The sequence below is a fragment of the Monodelphis domestica genome, chromosome 7 (genome assembly GCF_027887165.1).
Source record: "Monodelphis domestica isolate mMonDom1 chromosome 7, mMonDom1.pri, whole genome shotgun sequence".
NCBI classification, from domain to species: domain Eukaryota; kingdom Metazoa; phylum Chordata; class Mammalia; order Didelphimorphia; family Didelphidae; genus Monodelphis; species Monodelphis domestica.
In genome coordinates, this window is record NC_077233.1 from 170,659,949 (window position 1) to 170,681,969 (window position 22,021).

At 37.5% G+C, this 22,021-nt stretch overlaps 1 protein-coding gene across 8 annotated transcripts in view; it reads left to right on the forward strand.

The window, feature by feature from the left end:
* LOC100028308 (phospholipid-transporting ATPase FetA-like) overlaps positions 1–22,021 on the forward strand; it is a 266,846-nt gene that overhangs the window by 129,934 nt on the left and 114,891 nt on the right. For all 8 annotated transcript variants that reach the window (XR_008913609.1, XM_056806042.1, XM_007498811.3 and 5 more), the window contains 7 exons: positions 4,248–4,361; positions 5,335–5,433; positions 9,050–9,111; positions 13,417–13,489; positions 13,988–14,058; positions 15,110–15,192; positions 15,799–15,957. Coding sequence is in view for 7 of the 8 variants with exons in the window: in XM_056806042.1 (XP_056662020.1) it covers positions 4,248–4,361; positions 5,335–5,433; positions 9,050–9,111; positions 13,417–13,489; positions 13,988–14,058; positions 15,110–15,192; positions 15,799–15,957 (661 nt within the window). In the remaining variant the exon portion in view is untranslated. The remainder of the gene's footprint in view (positions 1–4,247; positions 4,362–5,334; positions 5,434–9,049; positions 9,112–13,416; positions 13,490–13,987; positions 14,059–15,109; positions 15,193–15,798; positions 15,958–22,021) is intronic.

Here is a 22,021-nt window from a genome sequence, read left to right on the forward strand (position 1 = left end):
GCTGAGTTTGAGGAACATCAAGTAGTTCAATCTATCTTGAATGTAGATCCTTGGGATATTCCATAGTAACCCGGAAAGGTTGACTGGAGCCATACCCAGTGATGAGCCTTATATGTCAAGCTGAGGAGTTTCGTATTTTCTCCTCAAGGCAATAAGTAACTTTTAGCAGGGAGTAACATGATCAGATTTGTATTTTAGAAAGATCATTTTGGCAATTTGTTTTAGGATAAATCAGAAGGGAAAGATTAGCAGCAAGTAGACCAATTAGGAATCTTGTTACAAATATTCAGCTAAGAGGTGATGATGCCTGAACTAGGGAGGTGGCTATGCCCATGGAGAGGAGAGGAATGCAAGATACATTACATAAATAAAATGAGATAAGAAATGATGATTAGCTATGGGAAATGAGGTTAAGAGAATATTCTAAGATTGTGAACCTTGATAGACTGGAAAAATGGTGGTACTTTCAACAAAAATTAGAAAGTTTAGAGGAGGAATGGGTTTAGGAGGGAAAATAATGAATTCTGATTAGGATATGTTGAGTTTGAGAAGTGCATAAAAGATTAGGATTGGATTTATAGATGCAGAAGTCAGATGCATGGAGTTGGTAATAAAATCCATGGCAGTTGATGGAGATCACCAACCAAGGGATCAATCAAAAAGCATTCAGTAATGACTCTATATTCCAGGCACTATGCTAAATGCTGGGGGTGAAAACAAAAATAAAACAATCCATATTCTCAAGAATCCTGCATTCTGTCTAAGGAGACATGTCAGACTCTAGCAACTTGGGGTGGGGATAGAGGATAAAGAAAAACCTCATTTAGAAAGTGGCAATAAACTGAATCTTGAAAGAAAATGGGAATTTTGAGAAGCAGAATTGAAGATTAGGTATATTCCAGGCATGGGAGACAAATGCAAAAACATGGAGTAAACAAAGATAACATCATGTAGAGGCCTATATGACTAAGTGAGGGTAGTGAAAATTTGTATATTAAGACTAAAAAATAAAGGACCAAGTTGTCAAAAGCTTTAAACATCAAACAAAGGAGTTTATATTTGATTCTAAAGGTAATAAGAGAGCTTACGCAGAGTTAACTGGAGCTTTTTGAGCATAGACCTGTGCTTTAAGAATATTATTTTGTCAATTATTAAAAATTTGGATTAGAGGAGGGGAGACCTGAGACCAGAAGAATGTAGAGGAAAAGAAAACTCAGAACAGAGCCTTGGGGGATACCTCAATCAGTCAATCAGTAAGCATTTATTAAATGACTACTATATGCCAAGGACAGTGCTAGGAAACAAATGACTAAAAGTAAGATCAAGGAAGACGTGAATTTTGGAAGGGTATCTAATGAGGATTTTTTTTAAGAATAAAGGAGACTTGGATGTCCATAATTGGGGAATGGCTGAACAAATTGTAGTACATAATTGTGATGTAATACTATTACGCTATAAGAAATGATGAGCTTGATGATTTCAGAAAAAAAACTGGAAAGACCTGCATGAACTGATGAAGAGTGAAGTAAGCAGAACCAGGAGAACACTGTACACATCAATAGCAATACTGTTCACTGATCTACTGTGGAAGACTTAGTTATTCTCAGCAATACATTGATCCTAGATAACTCTGATGGACTCATGACAAAGAATGCTATCCACTTCCAGAGAAAGAAGTGATGGAGTCTGAATGCAGATTGAAGGATAGAATTTTTCATTTAATTTTATTTGTGTGTCTTTATTTTGGGGATTTTGTTATTTTTATGAGTATTTCCCCACAAAATTACCAATATGGAAATGTGTTTTACATGATCATACATGTATAACCCAGATCAAATTGCTCACTATCTCAGGGAGGGAGGAGGGGAAAAAGAAAAGGAGAGGAAAAGAGAATAAGCAATTTGGATCTTATAATTTTGGAAAATGTATATCTCTAAATTATTTATTTAATTAATTTGGGATTTTTTTTTCCCCATGATTACATGAGTCTTGTTCTTTCCCTCCCATCCTCCTACCCACTTCCCATAGCTAACACACAATTCAACTGGGTTTTACAAGAATCATTGATCAAGACCCATTTCCATATTATTAATATTTACAATAGAATGATCATCTAAGAGTCTATATCCCCAATCATATCCCCATTGAACCATGTGATCAAGGAAGCGTCTTTCTTCTGTGTTTCTACTCCCACAGTTCTTTCTCTGGATATGTATAACTTTTTCTCCTAAGTCTCTCATGATTGTCCTGTATTATTGCACTGCTGCTAGTAGAGAAGTCCATTACATTCGGTTGTGCCACAGTATATCAGTCTCTCCTAGTTCTGCTCCTTTTTCTCTGCATCAGTTCCTGGAAGTCGTTCCAGTTCACATGGAATTCCTCTAATTCATTATTCCATTTAAGCAAAATAGAATTCCATCACCAACAGATATCATGATTTGTTTAGCAATTCCCCAATTGAAGGACATCTCATCATTTTCCAATTTTTTACCACCACAAAGAGTGTGGATATAAATATTTTTACATGTATTTTTCCTTATCTCTTTGGGATACAAACCCAGCAGTGTTATGGCTGGATCAAAGGGCAGGCAGTCATTTAAAACCCTTTGGGGGCATAATTCCAAATTGCCTTCCAGAATGATTGGATTAATTCACAACTCCACTAGCAATTCATTATTGTCCCAACTTTGCCACATCCCCTCCAGCATTTATTACTTTCCTTTGTTGTCATATTAGCCAATCTGTTAGGTGTGAGGACTAACCCTGGGAGTTGTTTTGATTTGCATTTCTCTAATTACAAGAGATTTAGAACACTTTTTCATGTGTGTATTGATAGTTTTTATTTCTTTATCTGAAAACTGCCTATTCATGTTTGGGGAATGTATATTAAAAATTGTTATTACATGTAATAGAAAAAAATAAAATTTAAAATATTTTTAAAGAACAAAGGAGAGAGAGATATTCATAGATAGTAGAGAAGAAACCAATAAATACAGAGTTCAGAAATTAGAAATGGGAGTATTGATTGCAGCGACAGTCTGCTGGAGAAGATGAAAGGTGAAGGATCAAGGACTTATGTAGAGGAATTGGTCAGTAAGAAGACTGGCTAGAACTTTATGTATCTTACAGTTAGAGGTTGGGTCAAGGATGACAGTCTAGCAATGGCGTCTGAAAGTAGCTGTCATAAAGGTAAGATGAGAAAGAGAAGAGAGCAGTATCATGGAAACCCAGGAGAGCAGGAGTAATCAGAGTAGACCAACAATGCCAAATGATCCATAGAAATCAAGAACCATATTAGCATGTATAATGAAGTCTTCAAGTATAAGATAAAAGTAGGAGTGAAGAGAAAGAATGCTGTGAAACTGATTTCATGTTCTTGGTGAACCCATTTTTCCTCTAGTAATCACCACTTTCCTTCTAAGTGTCACATACAAATACAGGTTTCACATCATCTTCCAATATCCCTCTAGTGGAGTTGGCATAGTTATGGGGTTACCATTATTTTTATGAGATTAGAGAGTATGAGAACATTTGTCCTTGGAGCCCTGAAAATTGCTTAGAAGTAGAGACAGAAAATAAAGGCAAAAGAAGTTAAGATTTCTCAGGTGAAAGAGCTCCATAGGAGAGGGCTAGAACAGATTTGATGGTATGGCCAATAATACCAACTACTACAACTCATGCAGGGACACATGACTAGAGGGAATCCTAGGGTATGAAAAATTTTAAAGAGGTTGCTGAAGGATTCTGATTCTATGGAAGGAAGCTTCAAGCAGCTGAAGCTTCAAGCAGCTTAGTTGGCTAGGATTATATTTGGAAATGAGGGATTAGGAGAAGTATCTGTCAATTGTAGTATTATCAGGCAGAAAAGCCCAGACCTTGGTCAAAGACATATGCTGCTACCACAAAATAGAACTTATCCTTACCAGCCTACTGGTCAATCCTTCTGGGATTCCCAGGGATCCCAACTGAGATGGGAGATGAGGGGGGAAAGAATAAACTCCTGCCTTTAGCAGTGCTTGGATGCCAGCTAAATAAGAGCACATCTGTCCAAGAGTTAATTTCCACTGTCATCCTCTTTTCCGTTCCTCTTTGTTGGATTTAGAGGTTATAATCTGTGGAAGGTGGCAAGAAGAGGGAAAAGAGTTATGAGGAGTAACTCTAAAGGGAAAATCCATCCTTGAGGAACTATACCTCTTTCTTATACATAGCAATGTAGTTTGTTCATTTGTTTGTTTTGGTTCCTACAGCACAATGCCATCAAGACAGCAAAATACAATTTCTTCACATTTCTGCCCTTGAATCTATTTGAACAGTTCCAGAGAGTAGCAAATGCATATTTCCTCTTCTTGCTTCTCCTACAGGTATTTAGTGAATGCTTTTTCAATGGTTTGTGTTTTGGGTTTGTTTTTCAAAGAATGTTTTGCCAATAAGATCTTCAAAAGGAAATCAAAATGTTTCTTTCCTATCTGGATAAGTTTAAACAGGGGGAAACTGGGAAACAAGTGATCTGCATGGATTCGAGGCCAGTTCTTGGGAACAACTATGATCAGATTTGGCTAGCATCTGGCCACAGCTGAAGTGAAGAAAGCAATGCCACCAGCCTAAGCCATTGACCATTGTCAGGCCCATAAGAGTAATAAAGTTTAACTCTCCAGGCCATAAACACATTGGGACTTTGGGTGGAAGTATTCCTTTTGGGGATATCTCCACCTGAAAACTCCTTTCCATCCTAGTACTTACATTTTTATGTTTCTATAAATATTTCTGGACTCCTTTTAGTACACAGTTCCTATATCTGGGCCCTGCTGTAGGGCCTAGCAGCAGTAAACTAGCCCACTAAGGTCTTAGTCAGTGACAGTGCCAAGGTAAGTTCAAGGTAACTATCTAGGCAAGAGGGACAAGAAAGAGAAAAACGAACAAAAAATAAAGGTTAGCGTTCTTTGCAAACCAGTAACAAACTTCCTCAACTTTTCCCCCCTAATCTTTCTCTGCCCCACATTATACCTCAAACTTGGCCTAGAGAATTTAAGGTTTTTTCTGTGCTCTCTCCCCTTTCACTCAGTGAAAGAAACTAACATTTAATTGCCCAAAAAAAGAGCAAACACCCACACAGCAATTTTAGTGGCCTCCTACAATACCTTCATCTCTGCTCTCCTTTATTTTTCTCTTTATTATAGTTATATTTGTACATAATTAGGGTTTTCTGTGCTGGCAGACCTCAAATCTTCATAGTCCCTGGGAGAGTATCATTTAATCCATAATCCTAAAAATGTGATCTACCCTATCTTACTTTTCTCATTTTCTAACGCGTTATCCTCCCTTTTTCTCTTGTAGCTTATTCCACAAATATCATCTTTGGTTTGGTATACCACAGTGATCCCCCTGGCATTAGTGCTCTCCATGACAGGAGTGAAAGATGCTATTGATGACATGGTGAGATGGCTTATTGGGCCTCTTGTTTTCTCTTGGGCATTCCAAGTCAGGTGGGCCAAAAAATACTTTTTAGAATTGTAGGGGAGAAAAACTAGCTTAAGACACAACTTTTTTCTCTTTCTTTCTTAGGCACCTTTTCCTAGTTTAAACTTGATGCCCACAGGGGCTGGAGTACTGTGCTGCTACCAGTTCTGTTCCTGGGCATGTAGTTTTTATTGAGTATAGTCCTGCGGAACCTTACCTTTATTGAGAAGGGATTCCCTTTTGTCTCCCTCATCACCCCATTTAAAACCCTCCACCCTGGAATCTCAGGGATGATTTTACTTACAGCTTAGGTTAAATATAGGTTTCTCCCAAAGGGGGAACTTAAAAAGGTACTCATTGTACATTACAATTCAAGTATGGGTCAAGTAGTGTATTCCTATACACACACACACACACACACACACACACAAATCCTACTCATAAAAGATTCCAAGTATGTATTAACATAACATAATCCAGTAAGTTACAACTGTTATTACAGTCTGCTGAGAAGCTGATACTTATGACTTATGAAATATAAGGTAATTTTTAGGACTACTAATTAAGTATTTTACATTTTTCCTTGGCTCTGCACTAACCAAAAAACTCTCAGTACATGTCTGCTGCTAAAATGTGTAAGCTCAGGCTAATATTCTTGTCAGTAACCAGTCTCTTTGATGCAGAAGCTTCCCCTACCACCAGCCAGCTCCAATTTAATAGGACCTATGACTTCTATACCTTTCAAAATCACAAGCCTGCCAACAGGCCTACTACTACTATGTCCAACTTGGGATACCCATTTACTTAATATCAGGAAAAAATAAACATATAAGAGGCAGCCAAATCTAGGTCTAGGCTTGTCTAGGCATGAAATATGCTATTCATGACAGTTTTCCAACTATGACTTGTTAGATATTGTGTTCTTATAGCCAGTTGGAGGACAGGGTGGAAAAATAATGGCAATCTCCCCAGCACCCTCTTGGAAAGCCTCTTGAAACTGTCCTGACTCAGATTCACAGCCAGAAAGGTAGATAGAGGCAACGAAGCTAGGTGATCGATCCCCTTTGTACATCTATTGAGTCATCATCTCTTCCAGCTCTCTAGCCAATAAAGGAACTCTTTACCCCCTCTCAAATTGTAGTCCTTTAGCACTGAGTCACACATGGCTGTAATGCCAAAATTTCATCCCCGGAACCAGGAATGTCAACTCTGTGCATGCTCTATGGGATGACCCTTATAAGCTAATTCAACTCACTATGTCAGAAAGGCAGCTCACCCAGTCTCTTAAAACTGTATGCTTGAGTGTTTATGGCCTAGCTCTAGGTTTGGAAGGATTGTCAAAGTGGTTTCAGCTTTTTCTGCTACTAAGCCACCATCTTTGCTCCACCTACCCCACTCCGCCATTCCCCCTAGTCTAGCTCTGGGTACAGAGGGACAAGGCAGTGTTATTCCTCCTGGGTACTAGTGTGTAACAGTGACTGAGAAGTGACTACAGGCAGCAATTTGGAAACAAGAGGGAAAGGTCACCAAAGTGAAAAAAGGAAGAAAACTGCAAGCATGGCAGGAGAAACAGCCTCCAAGGAATGGAAAAAGCAACCCAAGTTATAACCTCAGAAGCAGTGAAGCAGGTAGAGGGTGAAGGAGATATCTGTCTATGGAAGGCAACTGTTTGCCTCAACAGGAACACTGTGAAAAGACAGTGCCTCTTAAGGTTAGTTTAGAAGTAAGATTGATAAGTCCCCTACATATGGAGATACATTGAGAGCCAGGGCACAGCTAAAGCAATTCCAAATTACTCATTAGGAACAAAACTATTTAAGGCAATATCAGAGCTAAGCCTTATGCTGGCTAACTTAGATATTTTGAAGGCAGAGTGATTGTATTGTTATGACATTGAATTAACAGCTCAAGAGATTGGGCCAGAGTCAGAGATTCTGGAGATCTCATGCACCAGCAGTAATTGAGAGGTTTTATCCTTTTCTATCTCTCCAGGTGTATGAGTGTATGGTCTTAGTATTTTCTCGTTTGGAACCCAGGATATTTTTCCCATGTAAATACATCAGAGGAACAGGGTCACTGGGCCACTATCACATCTGTCCTTCTTAAATCATAGATGAAACCACTCTCTGATAGGACATTGGGCTCTATTTACTAAGTGTATGTGCTCAGAAATGTCAGATTTAGACATGGTAAATATTACAATCCAAGGCAGTGTTGAACGTGAGAAGCAACCATGACAATATTGAAGACCTAAAGTGAATTGCAAAATATATGGAGAAATTCTCAACTACCACCCTTCAAAATCTGGTCCCTTTGTGCTTCCCTTCTCCTGCCTTTGAAATTTGTCTCCAGACTTTATTTCATCTGTTCCTTATTATTCTCCCTGAATCTAATTTGATTTTATCACAAGGTCTCTACATCTCCACTCCACTTGTTCTTTCCCTGTCTCCTATTGCTCCCTCCTCCTATTTCATCACCGTTTGTTTTGTTTTTTTCTGTTCAGATCTTCTTCCTCTGTCCTCCATTCTTCTTCCCTGTGAGGAATAGTGGGAAAAGGACCAGTCTGAGAGCAGGAAGATGCCCCTAGTCTTCCACTAGCTAATTTAAACTTATCTAATCAAGTCACCACTTATGTAGTCTTATTTCTTCAAATGAAAAATGAAAGAGTTGGACTAAATGAACTCTTCTGTCCCTTCTAGCTCTTGAATTCTATGTCTTCCTGATCTCTTATTCTTGCTCTCTATCTTCAATATCCTCCTGACCATTAGCACCATATCTGGAAGTTATCAGAGAGTTCTTTTTCTTTTATTTTTTAAACCTTTACCTTCTGTTTTAGGATCAGTATTAAATATTGGTTCCAAGGCAAAAGAGTTGTAAAAGCTGTGTAGCTGGGGTTAAGTGAATTGCCCAGGGCCACATAGCTAGGAAGTTATCTGAGGCCAGATTTGAATAAGGATTGCCTGTCTCTAGACCTGGCTCTTTAACCATTGAGCCACCAAGCTGCTCCATTAAGGAGTTTTTTAAGAAAAAGGTATATAGATTGTTATGTTTAGGTTCCAGGGTTATTTGGAGACATATTATTCAGTAAAGCTGGGTTTGATACATCTGCCTCAGTATCATTGATTCCTCTTGTAGATATTTCTAGTATTTGACCACATCCCTGGCCATCTGAAAGACCTTACACAGTTCATTCACATATCATTTCATAAGCTAGGCCTAATAGTTATATTTTTGCTTTCCACTGGTGTGTGAGGAGGGTTGGGAGATAACAGGAATATACCATGGGACTTATGGGAAAGAGCAGGGCCCTGTCATGAACAGGCCCAGACCATCATGTGGAAGGAGGTGCTACTTCGCTTTCCTTTTCACTGCACAATTCTCATCTCTGATCATTATTCCTAAGGTAAGTGTTTTCTCAAACAAGAAGTTTAGAAATAAAACTTTAAAGGAAGTAGTATGAGAATAGATTCTTAGCTTTAGGCAAATATCCAGAACATTTTTCTATCTCATGGAAGTGTTTCTGGGAGGGGTTCCTCTCATTCTTTTCCTGAAACTTTACCTATTTAAAATTTTTTTTCTTTTATGTTAATAGTTTCGGCACAAAAATGACAAACAAGTCAACAATCGACCTATCCTGGTGATAGTGAATGGCATGTAAGTGCTTGTGGAAGAACTCAGCTTGGATTTAGGGGACCAAGAGGTGGGGGAAATGGGATAAGTATTTCTGGGAAAAGTGACGATGTTGGATAATCTTACTGTGTTAGTTACATTTTGTAGGGTCTGTCCTTAGAGGAATAGCAGATCCAAGCAGCTAGGTAGCATAGTGGATAAATCTTTGGACTTAGAGTCAGCAAGATGTGAGTTCGTTAGACTGTTTAATCCTCAGCAAATCAATTAGCCACTCTGTGTTTCAATTTTCTCACGTTAAATAAAAGAGTTAGACTCTTTTATTTAAGGCCTCTTCTAGCTCTAAATGTATAATCCTTAGCATAATTCCCCTCAATAGCAATACCTGGCATGTGTAAGGAGTATTATATATTACAGGAATAGACAGATGTTTACAACATGGTTCCTGCCATCATGGAGTTTATAGTGTAAAAGGGGAACTAAAATATATATGCAAATAACTACAACCCTAGAGCAAATACAGACTTCCCAAATTGCCATTTTAAGCTTTAATTGCTTAAAAATTCTAAGACTTTGGAATATTATTTTTTAGTTGTGTCTGACCCATATGAGGTTTTCTTGGTAAAAATACTGTAGTAGTTTGCCATTTCCTTCTCCAGTTCATTTTACAGATGAAGAAACTGAAGCAGATAGGGATAAGTGACTTGTCCAGAGTCACAAAGTAAATGTCTAGGGCTAGATTTCAACTTAGGTCAGCCAGACTCAGGGAATAGCACTCCATCCACTGTGCCACCTAGCTGTCTAAGACTTGAAATACCCTGAATAAATATTAAGAGGGAAAAAAATAATGTACTATGGATTGCCAGAGAAGACAGTTTGCTTCTGATTGGGGAGAAAGGAATCTTTGGAATGGAAAAGGTAGCAATTGAGTTGGAGGAGTCTCATTTTAAAAGGTGGAGATTTGGGTGAAGTACATTTCAGGAGGGGAACCTTTGGTATTTTCTCAACAGCTTTTAGAAGGATTTGTGTTACTAGCTGGCTCTGTGTCATACAGATTCTAAGTATCATCAGGGTTTGAATTCCATTCACAGCAGTATGGATTTCTAGGCATCGTAAGAGAAATCTGTGGTTTCTTCCTGTTGGTCAGGGCTATATTACTCTTGTACTAATTTCCTTGATGGAAAACAGTCTTGGGAAGTAGGCCTAAAATTATTCCTTGTCTTCAATGCTACCAAACGAATTAATAGAGAGGACATGTAAAAATCCTAAGGTGCCTATTCAGGAACTTTGGTATTGCAGGCAAGGACTCTCTAATAGTATATAGGAAGAAGTCATGACAGAACCTAGTAACTGCTTTTCAGATGCAGATTAGTGAGGGATCTGAGGGTTTACCCTGAAAAGGGCAGCATGATGTAATACAAAGAATACTAGCCCAGAAATCATTTACCCAGAGATCTAGTCCATGATCTGTCACCTTACTAGCTTTATAACTATGAATAGGTCCCTACACCTCTGCGATTTGGTATTGTTTCTAAAATGAGGTGGGCAAGACCAGATAACAACCTCTAAAACTACTTCTAGCTTCAGCATTCTATGTAGATTATGGGTCATCCTATCTCAAGGAGCCCCTTACTCATAGTGCAAAACTGTCATGAGCAAGTATGAATAGAAAGTGGTAGAGAAATTTAGCTATTTTCATAGAATGCTATCTATATGTCATGGTACTTCGTGGCCTGATATATATAATGTATAAATATGTTTATAGCAATATAATATTTAACACATGAATATGTGTTTATATGTAATTGCTTTTATAATTACATTTAATTTATAAATATATCAGGCCATCAGCCTCATGCTGCTGGATAGCATTCTATGTAACTAGCTGAATTTATTGACCACTTTCTGCTCAGATTTGCTCATAATAATTCTGGGCTATGTGTAAGGACTCACATATATACATACCCTAAACACACAAATGCATATACAAACATATAAATATATGAATATATATATGTATATATATACAGAAACACATATATAAAATAAGGAGAGTTAAAAAAATTTGGTTAGGCCAAGTTTAACTTGATTTCTTTATATATATAAATACATACGAGTTATGTTATGAAGGAGGAATATGCCTTTGACAGGTAGAAATTTGGGGGGAGGAGCATTTGAGATGGACCATTGATAGTATCTCTTCAACATTCTTGAGGCTTGCATATAAAAACTCCATTAAATTCCAGATCAAGCTGAAAGTCCACAGAGCCATAAGATTCCCATATTTTAGGACCTGCTACCTAGTGAAATCTAATCTTGCTACAAACAGCTTATTTGACTTCTTGAACAGTCTTTTCACCTCTGAGACTCCCTAAATAAGACCTTAAAGGAAAGGTCAGGATCCTAATCAATAGAGTTCACTCTTCTGACATTATTGTAATATGAATTGTGATGGTACTCTTATGCAGAGAAGGAAATTATATTAGGCACAAGTGCCCTTGTGGGAAGGTTATGGGCAGTAAACCACTTCAGAGAGAGGGACAGAGAGAGAGGACAGATCATATTCTGAAATGCAACATCTATGGATGCTATGGTATTGGGGTATTCTGAGGACACCCTGTAGCAGAAAAATTAATCTGATGAGTGGCACTTAGAGATGGTTGGCATCAGAAGAGCCAAACAATAACAGATAGAATCTGCAGACAATAACTAAAGTTGCCAAGAAGGGGACTATAATCTCAAGAAGGACCATTAGTTACAAGTTACAAGGACCATTACAATTTCATGTAAATGATATTGTATGAACATCCACAGCTGTCAAGAGCAATTACCCATCAGAACTATCAACACATCTGTCCCTACTCAACACATTACTCATATCTCCTAAATGCTCAGCCTCTTTTACATGTGCTGTAGGGAAGACAAATGATAAAGTGATCTCTCTTCCTTTGAGGAACTTAGAGTCTAGCTGAAGTACATAAAATAATCTATATATATATATTCCAATAAATTATGTGGTATATACTTTAAGTGGCATAAGAGTTCAGGAGAGAAGGAGATCAGTAATAATTAGAGTCATTTAAAAGAAAAGATTCATGAAAGAGGTAGAACTCCAAATGGATCTTCAGGTATGGATAGGATTTGGATAAATATAGCAGAGAAAGAAAGTGTTGCAGGAACAGGCATCCCAAGTGAGGAAAACAGTAGGAATGACAGCAAGAAAAGCAGGCATGAATTTAGCATGTCTGTGCATAGAATAGTCAGAGATCAGCCTGGCCAGAGTGTAAGGAATATTTTGGGGAGACATTGAAGATGAAAAAGTGAGACCAGATTGTCAAAGACCTTAAAAACCAAACCAAGGAATTTACTTGTGAAATAGATCCAGTATACTCATGGAATCTCTTATATTTTACTAATTAATCTTGAAGGCTTCTCTACTTAGTTTCCAAGTTGACTTTGGCTGCCAGACACCCCTTTTAGGAACTCTCAGGAATTCCTAGTGGAAAGCAAAATGAAGCTGGTATGTCCCCTATCAGCAATTTGTATGATATACATCCAGAGTCCTTGAGCAGTAGAGTACATATGTAAATAATGAGATTGCATTAAACTTAGAAATAAGTACTTCTTTCTACTTCCAGTATAATAAGTACTACTTTCTACTGGCCCTCAGGTACCTTTGCCTACTAAGGACTATCTGCTTGCATTTGCAAAGTGCTTTTTAGTCAATGGGTTAAATAAAAATTCTCCTTAGCTCTCCTTTGGGAAAGAGAGTACATTAACTTTGTTTGCTAACAGAGACATTGAGGCACAAAACGAGACAGGGATTTTAGTGCCAGGATACTTATTCGAGAAAAGGTGGGAGAATGGGTATAAAAATGTGTCAGTTAACTATTTTAGAAAAATAAACATTATTTTTAACGTTTACTAAGTCACCATAATTGTATACTGGATACTGGAATCAGTTTAAGGGGATTGCTAACTCTCCTTGGTGCTTGTCATTGCCAGAGTTAGAAGATATAGGTTTGGGTTATCGCCCTCACACTTACAGTTGTGTGACTCTGATTATTGATTCTTGTGTACATCAACTTCTTCATCTATACAATAAGGATAATAGTATCGTAGGGCTTTTGTGAAGAAAGTATTCTGTAGATTACAATATAAATGTGAGTCATTGTTCTTCAGAACCCCACTAAAGTTTAGAGTCCATTCCTGAAGCTGGAACTCAAGTCAGGAACAATGGCTGCCCCACTCCAAGCATCATGAGCTTCTTGGCCTCTGCTGGTCCAAGAACTGGGCCAGAGAGTAGCCATTTAAAGGGTTGTTCTCCTACAGGGTGAAGGAAGAAAAGTGGTTGAACATTCGAGTAGGAGATATAATAAAACTACAAAATAACAGTTTCGTCCCGGTGAGTATATATTTTCTGTAGCTTAGTATCCTTTGGTTTCACTACTGTTGCTGTCATCTTTGCTTATAGTAGAATTTGCCTTGTAGAAAACAGGGATTAATGCAACTCTAAAGAAGCATGGCTTCTCCCCATTTCATACCACAGCTTTAACCCAAGTGTGATTTTTTAATAGGGAGATGACATTTGTAGAGGATTTGGATTTAGTGTGACAGGGCAAGATCCCAGTCTATAGAAACCAGCTATGTATATATCAAGTTCTTGAGCTGCAGTTACCATCTCTTGCCTTGACATTCTTCTGAAAACCTTGCTATAATCTTTGACACTATTAGCCATATGATATTGACAAGTTGCTTAATTTCACACAGGGTTGTTGTGAAAATCAAATAAAAATCAAGTAGATAATAGTATTACTTGGAAAACTATGAAGATCTATATGTATATGAAGGATTATTATTGTTGTCATTATTCCTTATCTTCTTTAACCTTCTCTAACCTTAGGCAGATGTGCTATTACTCTCCAGTAGTGAGCCCTACAGTCTGACATACATAGAAACTGCAGAACTAGATGGGTAAGTATTCCAGCCCTTGATTAGGTTACAGTTACAAAACCAACAATGTCAGATATCTGTAACTCCCACAGGTGACTTCTTGACATGTGTCAAGACAAGGTTGCTCTTCACTAGAAAAAAATTATGGTAATGTTGAAGAACAAAAAGGTTGTATTTCCAGATATCCTTGCCAAAAGAACTGTATAGAATATTCATGCTTCAGATAAAGATTGGACTGAATACCCTATACAGCCTCTCCTCCACTTGAGGAGTACCTTATACTTTCCTAGCATGCCCTTTAAGAACCAGGGTCACCTCCACACTTACAGATAGTATCACAACCAGACTTTTTTGGAGATTTACAAAATATCTTGGAAAGTTTGGGGTTGTTTTCAAAGAGCTCAAATGTAAAAGTTTTGAGGTCTTTTATTGAGTGTATAGTGACATTCCTTTTATACCTCAAGTCCTGCCCAAACTATTTCTGTAGCCCTGTTTCTATGAGATTTTTTTAAAAGCATCTCTAGTTTTTACTTCTATCCCCATTCCCTTAGTCATATGCCTATTAATCATTGAGCAAGAATCCTTAAGGTTCTTTTTGGACAGATATACAGGAGTTTCAGCCCTTAAATGTGCTCCATTAAGGAACCCAAGTTTTGTTATGGGAACCCATCTGTTTCAAAATCCCGTCTCCATCACTCTCTTTGCTGGTTCTTTAAGATGTCTGGTCGATCTGCCTCAGTGTGAGCTCATGGGCAGAAAAAGAAGCTGATTAGTAGAGTTACAACGTTAGGATCAATGCTTGACTCTTCAGAACCATCTAGTATACTCATTCTTAGGAAAGGCCTGAGATTGTGGCCTTTTTAGGGCAAAAGCATGACCTAGTTTCACAAATACAGTATATTTCCTGAAGCCCCTATGGATGAGGATGAGTGTATAAAACTTCTTGTAGTGTACACACACACACACACACACACACACACACACACACACTAGCATACACATAATTTGACTCATATGTCATAGATATTAGTTGTATACATTAATGTGTGTGTGTGTATAATTTTGACTGCAGAGAAACCAACTTGAAAGTGAAGCAGGCCCTAGTTGTCACCAGCAACTTGGAAGACAACCTGGAGAAACTCAGCAACTTTAAAGGCAAGTTAAGAATTAGATTGCTTTTGGAAATTGTAAGACTATTTCATCATTTCAAATTTAAATCTTTTACATACTTATAGAATTGTGTTCCATGAACTGTTATACAATTCATTCTCTCTATGTGATCAATATCATTTACAAAATTCATTCCCTCTGATGTCCAGAAAACTTTGTAAGAGAATAAGGAATTGATAAGGAAGAGGAGTATTTGGAGGAGGGAGAATACTTACTTTTTGTTGTTTAGTTGCTTTCAGTCATGTTCAACTCTTTATGACCCCTCTTGAGGTCTTCTTGGCAAAGATATTGGAGCAGGTTTGCCATTTCCTTCTCCAGCTCATTTTACAGATGAGGAAACTGAGGCAAACAGGATTACATGACTTGCCCAGGGTCACACAGCCAGAAGGTGTCTGAAGTAAAATTTGAACTTGGGTCTTCCTGACTCCAGGCTTGGCATTCTATTCACTGTGCCATGTAGCTGCCCCAATACTTACTTAGGAAAATAAATGGGAATTTCTCTGCCTATGGGATTAGTACCCATATCTCAGGACATACATGTAATTTCCTCCATGAACTGGAGCTTTCTCAGTCCTTGCTATCTTTCTCCAGGTGAAGTCAGATGTGATCCTCCCAATAACAAGCTGGACAAATTCACAGGGGTATTGATCCATGAGGGTGAGACTTATGCCTTGGACAATGAGAAGATATTACTAAGAGGTTGCACCATTCGGAACACAGACTGGTGCTACGGCCTTGTGATTTATGCTGGTAAGTTTCATTACATGTCTTTGCCAAAGCTATAACTTACAGAATAACATTAAAATGAAGCCAGTTTTGTTACTACTATTTTCTTCAGATGGCAAAAACAAAGCACTTAGGCTATGCTATTCATATTATATTTGTATGTGCCCCAATGTGTCTTTGGGTAGTCTGAAATTCCTGGTGTCTTAAAAAAAAATCTCCCAGTATTCTAACTGTCTCTCTTAGAATAATTTTGTGTTGAGCCTACCAGCCACCCATTAATGTTTTCAGCTATTTCTAGATATGTAAGGAAAAGCAAACATATTGAAGAGGAATTGAGAAAGAGGTGATATTTAGTTATGATCAGAAAAAAAAAACACATCTGCGTGACACATTCTCATGGAGGATGCATACAGAGAGAGTGTTCCCATGAGGAGTATCTAAGTGGAGACAGCACATGTCATAAGTATCCACATAAGGAATGAGAAATAAAATACAAAGAACATACAAGAGGGGAGAGTATACTGATCATTATCCTTTTATAAATTTTGTGATCTCATTGATGTAGATAATCCAAATCATGCAGATCATAGGGCATCTAAGCCTGCTTGTTCTGTTCAGATTTTGTCCATGACTTCCTTTAAATCTACTGTGCAGGGATCCATTCAACATGCTAAAGGCTTATCTCTAGAAATCTTGATATTTCATAGTACCAGTGAAATATGTGAGCTCTCTATTGGTTGTCCCTTGATATTGCCTATCTCTTTACCTGGTTATATTCTACACTGATAACATCCTTTTATGTCACTTCTGTGAAATTTTTAATTTTTATTATGTTTCAGTCTTCCTAAACTCCATGTGCTCTTTCTTTGCCTATTGAGTGATCTTTAACTTCTTTAGAAATTATCCTATTTCGGGTTCGAGTCAAGAACACATGTGATACCCAGTGGAATCATGCATCAGCTATGGGAGAGGTGGTGGGAGGGAGGGAGGAAAAGAAAATGATTTCTGTTCCCAATGAATAATGTTTGGAAATGACCAAATAAAATAATGTTTATTAAAAAAATAAAATTAAAAAATTAAAAAAAAAAGAAATTATCCTATTTCTTTACTCTCAGTCATACATAACTGGAAGAAAATTGGCATTTAAAAAAAGATGGCATTTTGTTTTCCAAGGGAAACTTGAGGTCATTAAAAGAACTTCAGTTTCCCAAAGGTAATTCAGCCCACTCTCCTCCTTTTCAGTGCTGGGCCAAACTAATTATTATCCATTTAGAGTATTATCCATCCAACTTTATATCATATGGGAAAGAATACTTTTGATATATGAAGCTATCAGTAGCACACTTCCAGGCAGAGGCAGGGATTTCCAAGGCCAAGGAGTAGTGGTAGAGAAAGGGAAAAGGCCCTTTGTATTTCACATCAATGAGCTATTCAATAATTTTAGCAGAATAATGGAGCAACTGGACTTGTCACTTCCTTTACATACTATGAGCAGGAATTAATGTTCCATGAAAAATGAAAGAGAATTTATTAAGAGGAAGAGTCTTGGGGGCAGCTAGGTAGCTCAGTGGATTGAGAGCCAGGCCTAGAGACGAGATGTCCTAGGTTCAAATCTGGCCTCAGACACTTCCCAGCTGTGTGACCCTGGGCAAGTCACTTGACCCCCATTGCCTAGCCCTTACCATTCTTCTGCTTTGGAGCCAATACACAGTATTGACTCCAAGACGGAAGGTAAGGGTTATTTAAAAAAAAAAAAAAAAGAGGAAGAGTCTTCATGCCCTTCAGAGCATTATAGCTTTAGAGACCCTGTGGGGTCCAGTACTTTATTCTCTTTTCTCAGGGACATCAGTAGAACCCCACCATCTGAAAAGTAGGGTCAAAGAGCCTCAGTAATACAGATGTAGACTGGGTCAAATTCTTGAGCTACCTCTTCACTGATTCTTGGTTCACAAACCCTTGTCTCTAAGGTTCCTTATCTGAGAGCCAAAAAGATGTGAAATAAATATGCTCAATACCCTCCAAATTCTCATTTACCAAGTAGTAATACTTGGAAAGAAGACAGAAGCAACCTCACTGGTATTTCTGAGTCACAATTTCTGTATCTCACTTTCATTTGACTGTGGTTTCTGGTGTTTGAGGAATCCTATGGAGCCCAGAAGGCTCAAATTTCAAAAAAAAGGAAAATATACCTTTAATGAAACTTTGTAAAAAGAATAATATCTTGATTAGAGAAATGCAAATTAAAACAACTCTCTGGTACCACCTTACTCCTATCAGATTGGCTAATATGACAGTAAATGAAAGTGAAAAATGTTGGAGATGTGGAAAAATTGGGACACTAATGATGATGGAATTGTGAATTGATCCAGCCATTCTGGAGGGCATTTTGGAACTATGCCCAAAGGGCTATAAAACTGTCTATACTTTTTGTTCCAGCAATACCACTACTAGGTCTGTATCCCAAAAAGATAAAAAAAGGAAAGACCTACTTGTACAAAAATATTTATAGCATCTCTTTTTTTATGGTGGCAAAGAATTGGAAATTGAGAGGATGCCCAACAATTGAAAAATGAGTAAATTATGGTAAGTGATGGTGATAGAATACTATTGTGCTGTAAGAAATAATGAAAAGGATGATTTCAGAAAGATATGGAAAGGCCTGCATGAATTGATGAAGAGTTAAATAAGCAGAACCAAGAGAACATTGTACACAGTAACAGAAGTATTGTGAACCGATCAGCTGTGAAAGACTTAGCTACTCTCACAATATAATGATCTAGAGCCATTCTGAGGTAGAATGCTAACCACATCCAGTGAAGGCTCTTGGATTCAGAATGTTGGTCAAAGTATACTATTTTTCACTTTAGTTTATTGGAGTTTTTATTTGGGGGGTTAATTTTATATGAGTATTCTCATATAACAATGACCAATATAGAAGTATCTTTTGCATGATCAAATTGCTTACTAGCTCTGGGAAGGGGGAGGGAAAGGAATGAGGTAGACATCTGTATTTTAAAACTTCAGAAAACTTATGTGGAAAAGTATTATTACATGTAACTGGGAAAATAAAATATCTTAAAAAAAGAATAATATCCTTTGTCAGACCAAATGTTCTTATTTTTGACTGAAAAAAACATTAATATATTAATATGAGTTCCCATTCTCTTGTTTTCTAGCATGATATTTAAATTATATTTGTCCTCCAAAGATAGGGGTATACTCTTTGAGGAAATTGTCTCCTTAACCAGTTTCTATTGCAGTGCTGTCTTTAGGCTAACATCTGAATGAAAAGAACAATACTGGTAAGAGCTCTGAATTCTTGGTGTTCACCCAGAGTCTATTCATAGAATTGATGATCAGAAAGAATAACAGTCAGTTGGTAAAAGACTAAATTAATTGCCTCCTTTTTCAGGTTTTTACTCTGAATTTCCCATTTTGGATCTCTAGCTAGAATTCTTGGTGAATGGTTTTCAGAGCTATTTCTTTTAACCATAAAGAGTTCTCTAACATGGTGTTCCTCACCACAGAGGTCTTTTTTTTTTAATTTTCTTTTATTTTATTACATGTAGAAAAAAAATTTAGTTCAAATTCTCTCCCTCTCATTCCCCTCTCCAAGGTAGTTAAAAAAAAGTTTGTATCAGTGCTTTTATGCAATACCTGTTTCCATATTCCCCATACTGTGACAAAAGACATATATCACATATGTATTAAAATACTCAAGAAGGAAAGAAATTTAAAAAGTGGCAAACGTTGATCTGTAAATAGATTCCAACAGTCCCTTTGGCTTTAGATAACCTTTTTTTGGACTTTCTTTGGCTGATAATAGTTCAATCCTTCACAATTGATCATCATACAATATTTCTATTACCACATGTACTGTTCTCCTAGGTCTCTTCACATCACTTTGCATCAGTTCATATAAGTCTTTCCAGGTTTTTCTGAAATCATCCTGTTCATGGTTTCTTTTGGAACACAATAATATTCCATTACAACCATATACCATGAAGTAATGAGGAGTGGAGCCAAGATGGTGCCGTAGAGCAGAGAATCTCAAAGTAACCATGAGAATCCTCTCCAATGAATCTTAAAATAACACCACAAAACAAACAGGAGTGAAAGAACCAACAAGGAGACAGAGTGAAACAACTTAAAAGAAGAAAAAAAACCCTAAAAGGTAGACAGAGAACATCTGAAGCACTGGGGTGAGAGGGAATGACAGACAGCAGGAAGCTATAGCAAGGAGTGAGGAGCAAGCCAAGAGCAAGCCCTACTCCACATCTGCTATGCCAGGTTCTGAACCTGATCCCAAGCCAACATCCAGACTCTGAGATCCTGCCTTGGCAAAGAGAGGTCCAACCAACCTATACCCCTTAAAATTTCGAACATTGTAGTAAAGTCCAGCATTCCTAACCAGGGCAGTCTGTGCTGAAGCGGCCTGATTTGTGTGGGCCCAGAATGAAGCCAGGAGTCCCAGTTTGGGCCTGTGGTAGGAACATAGAACCCAGTTTGGGGTAGTTGGTAGACCCAAAGGGGTGGGGGTGTCCTTCTTGATCCTCTTGCCAAAAACTCAAGGTAGCACCCCAAGTAGGGCAATCTACTGTGTACCTAACAAAATCAAGTTCAAAGTGAAACCAAAAGCTTAAGCCCAAGCCTGAGGCACCTGACTATAAAGAATTTAGGGGAGGAGGGGGACAAACAGCAAGGTACAGACACAGAAGGGGACAGTGAAAGCAAAGAAAACACACACAAAGTCCAAAAGAAAAATATGATTTAGACACAGATTCTGCAAAAGCTCAAAAAAGGACTTCAAAAACAAATTAAGAGAGGCAGAGGAAAAGTGGGGAAGGGAAATAGAAGAAATTGAAAAGGAGACCCAAAAACTGACAGAGGAAAATCAGGTCTTAAAAATTAGAATTCGGCAATTAGAAAGTAATGATTTCATAAGAAATCAAGAAACAATAAAATGAAATCAAAAGAATGAAAAAGAAAGAAAATATGAAGTGTCTCATTGAATAAACAACTGACCTAAGAAATCGATGCAGGAAAGACAATTTAAGAATTATTGGATTACCTTAAAACCATGATAAAAAAAAAATCTTGGACATTATAATACCAGACAATTATCCAAGAAAATTGCCCAGATATTCTCAAAAAAGAAAACAAAATACAAATTGAAAGAATCCATAGATCAACTCCAGAAAGAAATCCCCAAATGATTATTTCCAGGAATATAATAGCCAAATTCAAGAGCCCTGAAGCCAAGGAGAAAATTTTGCAAGCAGTCAGAAAAAAAAAACAATTTAAATACAATGGAGCTACAATCGGGGTCACACAGGAATTAGCGGCTTTCACATTAAAGGATCAGAAGGAATCGAATATGATCTTCAGGAAGGCAAAAGATCTAGGTTTACAATCCAGTCACCTATCTAGCAAAACCGAGTATATTCTTTCAGGGGAGAAAAAATGGATATTCAATAAGATAAAAGATTTCCAAGCATTCCTGAGAAATAAGCCAGATCTAAACAAAATATTTGAAGTCAAAACAGAAGGCCCAAGAGAAGCCTAAAAAGGTAAATAAGAAAAAGAACATTTCAGGGACTCATTAAGGTTAAAATATTTATAGTTCTACATGGAAAGAAGATATCTATAATTCTCAAACATTATTCTTAATAGTAGAGCAGATAGAAAAAATATACTTATAAAAAGGGTAGGAAAATAAGCCAACTATGATATGATATTGTGACCATGAAAATATGGTTTCAAGACTGTGAATTGCCAAAACTGTAAAGATAATTTTAGTGTCTTGATTTTTATCAAAAATAAGTGGTCGCCATGGGGAAAATTCCCAAATATGAAATACACAAGTCAGCTGGGTTTTGTGGAGATTTTAATTAATACGAATGAAGGAATTAAGGGAAGGGAGAGAGACAGAGTAAGAGGAATGGCGTAGGCCACTTGGCCTAGGTCTAAGCCTTAAGAGAGACTAGTCAGTCTTTTATCCACTCACCACAAGATTTGTCCCAAGCAAAACTCTAGTGTTCAGAGAGACCCTCCAATTCAGCTTCCAAACTCAACTAAGTTAGTCCGA